The following is an 8,407-nucleotide window of genomic DNA, read 5'->3' as shown; positions in this document are numbered from 1 at the left end:
CGCCTGTGCGCGATCGTCCGGTACCTTTCCCTCCTTCAAGAATTCCATTATTGGAGTTATCCATGATGAAGGGGTTGTATGAATTACAAGGACAGACTTCGCTCCCACCGACGGGTTGCTCATTACTTCTACCCTGACATCTTTGCCAAAGTGATCGATGCTGGTTGATGCCATCTTACTCAGCGCGTCAGCAGACTTGTTTTCACTGCGCGGAATATGTATGATTCTGAAGAAGTCAAATTGCTCGATGAGCTTTTTTGCCTGCTCTAGATACAGAGGCATGGTGTTCTCCTTGGCATCATAAAGGCCATTGACCTGTGCTGCTACCAAGTATGAATCAACATGGGCCTCTAGCTTTTTAACTCCGAACTTGTGCGCGATGTGCAGACCAGCCAGCAGGGCTTCATACTCAGCCTCATTGTTGGTGCTCTTGAAATCCAACCTGATTGCGTAAGTATACTCATGACTTTCTGGATCCACCAGCTTGAGGCCTGCGCCGGACCCTTCATTGTTTGAAGCTCCATCAGTGAATAATCTCCAAACATTTTCTTCATTATTGGCTCGCGGAGGGTCTACCTCGCGCTGAGCCTCTTCAATCTTTCCTTCAGGGATTTCTGCGATGAAATCAGCTAAGACTTGTCCCTTTATTGCTGGACGGGGCTTATAGGCGATCGTGTGCTCTCCTAATTCCAGCGCCCATTTTGTCAGCCTTCCTGAGAGCGCGGGACGCCGCAAGACTTGCTGGATGTTGTAACCAGTCAGAACTTCAATAGGATGACCATTGAAATATCTATGAAGTTTGCGCAACGCGTGTGTTAGTGACAAAACTAACTTTTCCATGATGGAGTAGCGCGTCTCAGGATCTGTCAGCACCCGACTCACATAATAGATTGGTGTTTGGATTCCCTTGCGATCCACCAACAACACTGCGCCGATGGCGCGCTCTCCTGCTGACAGGTACAATGTTAGAGTTTCGCCAGGAAGTGGAACTGTGAGCGCAGGCAGATTTATCAGACATTCTTTTATCTCACTGAAAGCTTGCTCGGCCTCAGGCGTCCACTTGAATTGGCTTTTCTTTAGGCAATTTCTCAATGTGTTAACGAATGGGGTAGATTTGCTTGCATGGTTCGCTAGGAACCTGTTGATTGATACCAATCTACCATTCAACTTTTGAACTTCTTTCATGGTGGATGGTGAGGGCATGTCAAGGATAGCCTCCACCTTCTCTGGGTTCACCTTGAAGCCATCCTTGGTGACCATTACACCGAGAAATTTCCCTTCTTCTACGCCAAATGTGCATTTGCTCGGGTTGAGCTTCATGTTTACTTCCTTTAGGCGCCAAAGGGTTTCTTCGATGTCTTTAAGCATTTGTTTTTCCTCCCTGCTTTTGATCACCAAATCGTCCACGTAGACTTCTAGGTTTCTTCCAATTTGCTCGTTGAAAACCGCGTCCATGAGTCTTTGGTAGGTGGCTCCCGCATTCTTCAAACCAAAGGGCATTTTTGTGTAACAAAAAACACCCTTGTCGGTTCTGAAGGCAGTCTTGTCCTCGTCTTGTGGTGCCATTTGAATTTGGTGATAGCCCTTATAGGCATCCAGAAAACATTTGAGCTTAAATGGCGCCACGGAGTCCACCTTCGCGTCAATGTTTGGGAGGGGGGTAACAATCTTTTGGACATGCTTTGTTGAGGTCTTTGAAGTCAATGCATCCTCCATGACCCGTTGCTCTTCTTTACCATCACAGGATTGGCTACCCATGTTTGGTATCGTATTGGGCGGATGATGTTTGCGCGCAGTAGATCCTCTACTTGCTCATTCATGGCCTTTGCCTTCTCATCCCCCATGATTCTCTTCTTTTGAGCAATTGGCTCTACGGACTTGAACGTGTTGAGAGAATGTTGCGCCAGGTCTCGCGGAACCCCAGTCATATCGGAATGTTGCCACGCGAAGACCGACATATACGTTGTGAGCAATCTTTTCATTCTCAACCTTGTGTCGTCTGATATCGTAGCTCCAATTGTGATTGTTTGCTCTGGGAATTTTGGGTTGAGAATCCATTCCTCTGGCGCGTTGCTTGCCATTGGAAGTTTCATTCTCTCTTCCCGCGGAATACATATCACTGCGCACAAATGATCTCGGTATACAAATGTTACACCTATTGGTGTTGGGAACCCCAACGCGCCGTGCGCTGGCGACGGTATGGCGTTGAATTGGGCAATCGTTCCTCTACCCAAGATCATATTGTGGCATGAAGTGGTGGGCAAGACCAAGAAGTTGACAATTTCAGCTCGCTTGTGTTTCTCATCCCCCATAGTTTGTTCAAATTGTATCTGACCTAAGGGGTGAATGATTTCATTTGAAACACCCGAGATTGGTGCATTCACAATTTCGAGCCTTGCTTGGTCTGCTGGATCCAACTTCCTGAAACATTGCTCATACATGATGTCTGATTCGCTGCCAGTGTCCACCAGGACTTTTGACACTTCATAATGAGCAATGTGTGTAGTGATGACTAGAGGACTGCTGATAGAAGGGCCTCCCCTGATTCTTGGGAAGATTACTTGTTGCTCGCGCCAATCTCCTTGGACTTGCGTGCTTCTCTTTCTCGATCTTTGCCCTTGCCTTCCTCCCTCGGCTACACAGATTCTTTTGAACTTTTTGCTGGCTGAGGCTCCATCTGGTTGTTCATTCTCTGGTCTTGGGTTTTTCACCAAGTGAGCCAACTTGCCTGATTTCACATCTCTTTCAATCGCATCCTTCAAATGGTGGCATGCATCGGTGTTGTGCCCTGTGGACTTGTGAAACTCACAATACTTGCCACTGTTTGGTGGTCCCTTATAGTGTAGTGGCTTGGGGCTTTTAAATTGGACATTCTCTGTGCTTAACACTTGTGAAGGCGTTTTAGTGAGGGGAGTCCATATTCTTGGTAGAGGTCTGTTAGGCTCCCTGCCCCCTTCCCTCTTGTCACCCTCTCCGCGATTACGACCGTCTTTTTGGGGCTGGGGTGAGCTTGGTTGCGCCTGCTTTTCTGCGGGAGAAAAACTGGTTTGTTGCAACCTGGACCATACAGAGTTTTGTTTGCCCCTCCTTTCGTTGTTGCGCGGTGCTTCTGCTTGGTGCCCTCTTTCTCTTGCTCTATCTTGGGAAATTTGTTTTTCATTTCGCGCGAAGACTCGCGATGCTTCCATTAGCTTGGCCCAAGTAGTTGGCATGCCATCTCTGCTCACGAGAGCTCTGCGGAGTTGATCACTGCGCGCACCTTGTATAAAGGCCACGCGCAAGAGTTGCTCAGTGATACCTCCAATTGCAAGAGATTCCTTATTGAAACGAGTTATGTAGTCTTCAATCGTTTCGTCATTCCTGCGCACGCAGTGCATGATGTCATCAGGGTCGCGCGTGTGTCTGCGCTGCTGTACGAAGTGAGCTTGGAACTTCTCCAATAGCTCTTCGAACCCATCGATTTGCCCAGTCGGCAAGCTTTCGAACCAGACACGCGCCGCGCCAGTGAGGCAGCGAGCAAACATGTGACACCATGTTGGCATCGTCCAGCTTTCTAGGTTTCCAGTATTGTAAAAACCTTGTAGGAAATCGTCTGGATCAGTTGTGCCGTCGTACTTGCCCAAACCACTTGGCATCTTGGTTTTGTGCTGAATGGGAGCCTTCGCGATGCGCTCAGTGAATTTTAAATGCTTCACCAAGATGGCTGGCCTGTACGGTGTGGTTACGTCCACTTGCCCTCTCACTGGTGGGCTGTACGGTGTGTACAGATCAAGATCGGCTTTGGCTCCAGGCGCCATGTTCATGTGCGCGCGGAGCTGTGAGCCTCCTGCATGAGTATCTCGCGTCTTCCTCATGCTGTGCACTTCTTCATCACTAAAATCAGCGTGTTCAGTGTGAACAGAGTTACCATCTTCCGGCGCGCGCGCCCTTTTTGTTGTTCCTTGAATGGTTTGCTTATCAAACGCGAGCCTTTGTGTTAGGTCGGCTAACTTTTTGTGTTTGACCAGCTCATTGTATTTGTCCATTAAACGCCGTTGTTCGTTTATGAGCCATTCTTTAGGGTCATTTGTTTCATCTTCTGGACCCATTGGTCCTTTTTGTTTCGCGCCGGTCAAATTTTGGAACGTGAGATCGTCTGGAGGAGTTTCAGTCTGGCTATGAGGAGTTGTGATGAAGGGATGGTTACTGGTGGTGCGCGCAGAATCACGCGGCACCCTCAGAAACTGTTGTCCCTCATTAACATCCTCACGCTCAATATCCTCCAGAACTTGATCGTTGTTTCGAACACCAGAAACCATGGTGAAGTTTTTCAGAGAGAACTGATGAGATTTTGTTGCCGTTGTAACAGGTGATGGCGCCAATGAAGAAACGTGGATCGGCTCACTGGTAGACGATCAACTTTCCTCGGGTATGAGTATGCTATTTCACCAATGGTTCTCCGGAGTATGAGTTCTTCCACCTACAAAACGAGCAGCACCGTGAACTTACCCCTCAGAAAGGGACAGAGGGGTCCTCTTTGGGGTAACCCTCCGGTGTGAGAATAAGAGATTGTAGGAGAAGATAATAATAATCTGAGAGTGAGTAAGGAATTGGAATGTATTTTCTTGCTTACCTCCCCTTGTGGAGGTGGTGTGGTATTTATAGTGTTAGGGTTTCCAATGATTGGGCTCAGATCCCATTAGGGCCTTTTTGGCCTCCTCCTATTGCTTTGCGCCACGTGTCCTTAGGACACCTGGTGCTTTTTCATTGATTATTCTCTGGCCCAGGCATTTTACCTGACCCATGTGCAATCACGTGGTAGCACATGGGTTTTGCTGAGTTGTCCACCTTTCATTGGCAGCTGTCAATATCAGCATATTCTTATTCCTTAAAGGATATCTTCTGGAAGGTTTGCTGACGAGCACAATCAAGGTTGTCCTTATCCTGATTTGGATAAGGACGAGGTTGATTATGTGCACGTGTGATATGCGCCTATCCTGAGGATGCGCGAAGTCTTCTCTTTATTCTCACGCGCAGATGTTTCATGCGCAGATGTGATATGCGCAAGCATATGTAATATGCGCCACGCGCAGATGTGATATGCGTGAGCATATATGATGCGTGAGCATGCGATATGCGCCACGCGCAGATGCGCCACGCGCAGATGTGATATGCGTGAGCATATATGGTGCGCGAGCATGTGATACGCGTGAGCATATATGATATGCGTGAGCATATGTGATGCGTGAGCATATGTGATATGCGCTGTGCGCATAGGTTTTGGCTTTGTGCCTTCATGATATCTTGATTTCAAGCCTCTTGTCTATATCTTGTGGGTTGACCCGCCCCGAATTTTCAAAATTAGGTTTGTAATGAGCTTCAATCGATGTTTATAGATTAGATTTGTAATTGGGAGGAGGTGAAGGTGATGGTACTTAGGAAAAATAAAGCGTTTTAGCCATATAAAACTAAACTACTCTTTGGTCACACAATCTCGTATAAGTGGCTATATATTTTAAGCGTTTTAGCCACATTACTAATAAATACAATGATTGTTCGTCATATTTCGCCACATTATTAAAAATGTGGCTAACAAATGTGACATTAGGCCACACAACGTAATATAAGTGGCTATATCTTTTACCTTTTAGACACATCTCTTATCAAAACAGTAGCCGTTCGTCACATTTTGCCACACTATTAAAACATGTGGCTAGTTAAATGTCACAGTTTGTGGCTAATGCATGTGTTTTTGGTCACATGTATCAAAGATCAAACAAACTATGATTGTAGGTCACATTTCTCCACACATTTTTATAATGTGGCTAGATTTTGTCATAGTTTTTTTCAAAGTGTGGCGAAAAGTATCTGAGTATGTATAGAATGGTCACATGAAGAATAACATGTGTGGCCAAAACATTCTGGAAAGTTTTCAAACATGGTCAAATACCTTTTAGCCACACATTTAAGCCGGAGTGTGGCAAATCGCCCAGACCACATGTGTGGCTAAAAGTCGATATTCACGTAGTGAGTAATATCCCAAAAGAACTTTCAAATTATTAAGTAATTAAATAACTAAAACTTTATTTCATTTTTACTATTAAAGATAAGTAGATTCAAGATCGACCATTGTTTCATAATTGGATTGGTAAGAATAGAAACCGTCAACATCTTGAACCGTTTTTATTTGAGTTAGTCAATTATGGTGCTAACTGGGTGACCAACGAACTAGATAAGTGGTCGCACTGAATTTTCAAAATTTATTAGTTCTATAATCACATAAACTAATTAATTACTATTTTGATTTGGTAAAATGGGTGAACCGATAACTCAACCATTACGCGTGATAAGAGTAAAAAACATTGTTGTACACGTAATTCAAATGGTATGTTAAATTCCAAAAAAAAAACTTATATACGGTCTTCAAAGAAAAAAAACATGATCATATATACACGTACATATACATATATAGTTTTTATTTTCTGTTTTTGTGGTTTTAATCTCTTGAAGATAAAGAACAAAACCTTGTATACAAAACCTAAATCAACTCTCTATAACGTCACAACTTTTCATGATTCTAAGTCTTATACAGGAAGTAAGAAACATATCCCATGGTACATCTCCAACAAGCATCCAATCTCCATCTTTATCTTCATAAGTTGGTGCATATTCCGAGTTGTACCCTTCCATCTCAGAGTACAACCCTATAGTGAACTTAAACATATCTTGCAAACCCTTCATGAGTTCTCCATACCCTTTGTACACTTTCAGGTCAACTTTTCTCAAATATGGAGCTCCATCCATGCTTACTTTTATATAGATCCCGGAACCCATCGCCGGCTCACTTTTCTTCCCTTGAAGTATGTTTTTCCGGTAAGATCTCACCGGCGGCCAACCCACAACTTGTGCCCTGAAATTAAACATATAACAATATACATATAAGTATGTTTATTTATTAACTTTCAGATTAGATGTGATTTAGTTATTATATCTTGCATAACAACTTACTTGGTGGGTGGGGGAGATCTTGATGAATCGGACACACTTGAGCCCATCTCCGACGAGGTTCTTTTGTTTGTTGACTTTATCTCCGGCAGCCCTAATCTTAGCTCGGTTGCTTCAAAACTGATAAGATCCATGTGTTTTGTTGAAAGTTGATAAAACAAGAAATCAAGAATGTGTGGTAGTATATGGGTTGGGCTGATGGAAGATGAGTTTTATATAAAAGATTAGGGTTGAGATTTGAGACATGATTTAGGTGACTTATTCTCTTTGTGAATGGATCTCACGGCATTAGAAGTTGATGCCCACTCGCACACTCGCCTCGTGTAATGATTATATTATTTGGTATGGTACGTTTTGATAAAAATTGGAATAGATACTTGGTTATTATAAAGATGTTATTAAGTGTTTTAAATTTACTTAACTATTTTCAAATAAAAGGCAAGTAATAATATTTTGAACATGTAAAAACTTCTTTTAAAAATTATTAAGTACCATGCACTTTATTTTTGTTAGAGCATTCATATCACCTTTTCCATCTTTATTTTTACACTTACACTAAACAAACACTATATGTTCTCTCTCATATATAATTAAAAAATATTTTTTACATCTTTATCATTATCTTTTATCTCTCTGCTACTAACAACCACTTTCAAATGTATTAAAATAAATAAATAGATAATGAACAGTAGTCCTCCAAATTTACTTAAAATTTACTCATATCTTTAAATTTTCTTTCTCCTCTAATCACAACTGTAAGGCCCCGTTACCGGTGCCCTACATTGAACGTTGGATTTACTCATAAACACAGTTCTAAATATCATAGTTAATAAAAACATTCGTGGAATATTAAAACCTTCATAAAACATTACAAATTAATCCATAACTTTGTCTTATCAAACAAATTGTCTTTCAAATCAAAACATAATTCATAAAACGTCTTAAGTCTTCAGATGTCAGCCTCTTATTCATTTGTCACGTGTCCCCACTCGATCTAGCTGTCTCACCCCACTCACCTGTGTGCATACTAAAAGTCAGCTACGCTGAGTGAATTATAGTTAATCATACAACATACAAAACATTTATATTAACATACTTTCATACATACTATCATTCTTTTATCATACACTTACTTACCTTCATAACTTACGTTATAAAGAGCATTACGCCCTACTTTCCTCGAGTATTATTAGGACTCAGTTCCCTCTTACCTCGAATATTATTAGGGTTCGGTTCCCTCTTGCCTCGAGTATTATTAGGTCCCAGTTCCCTCTTGCACCGAATATTATTATGGTTCGGTTCCCTCTTGCCTCGAATATTATTAGGGTTCGGTTCCCTCTTGCCTCGAGTATTATTAGGGCTACCATACAACCATACATCATTTTACATTCATACATATTTACATACAGATCATTATCCATGC

General features: G+C 42.6%; 1 protein-coding gene across 1 annotated transcript; it reads right to left on the bottom strand.

Annotated features, from left to right (window-relative positions):
- Nucleotides 1–6,459: 6,459 nt before the first annotated feature.
- Nucleotides 6,460–7,273, bottom strand: LOC143566167 (auxin-induced protein 22D-like). The gene is made up of 2 exons (XM_077052928.1): nt 6,988–7,273; nt 6,460–6,889 (listed from the first exon to the last, which is right to left on the bottom strand). Exons 1-2 carry the CDS (start codon nt 7,116–7,118, stop codon nt 6,523–6,525), a joined length of 498 nt encoding a protein of 165 aa, XP_076909043.1. The 5' UTR covers nt 7,119–7,273; the 3' UTR covers nt 6,460–6,522.
- Between the last annotated feature and the right edge of the window lie 1,134 nt (nt 7,274–8,407).

The sequence above is a fragment of the Bidens hawaiensis genome, unplaced genomic scaffold, assembly GCF_021521415.1.
Source record: "Bidens hawaiensis isolate Kalapana, Puna unplaced genomic scaffold, B.hawaiensis_p1.1 tig00022718_1, whole genome shotgun sequence".
Taxonomy (NCBI): Eukaryota; Viridiplantae; Streptophyta; class Magnoliopsida; order Asterales; family Asteraceae; genus Bidens; species Bidens hawaiensis.
The sequence above is the reverse complement of the archived record's forward strand: the minus strand, read 5'-3'. Positions and strand labels throughout refer to the sequence as shown.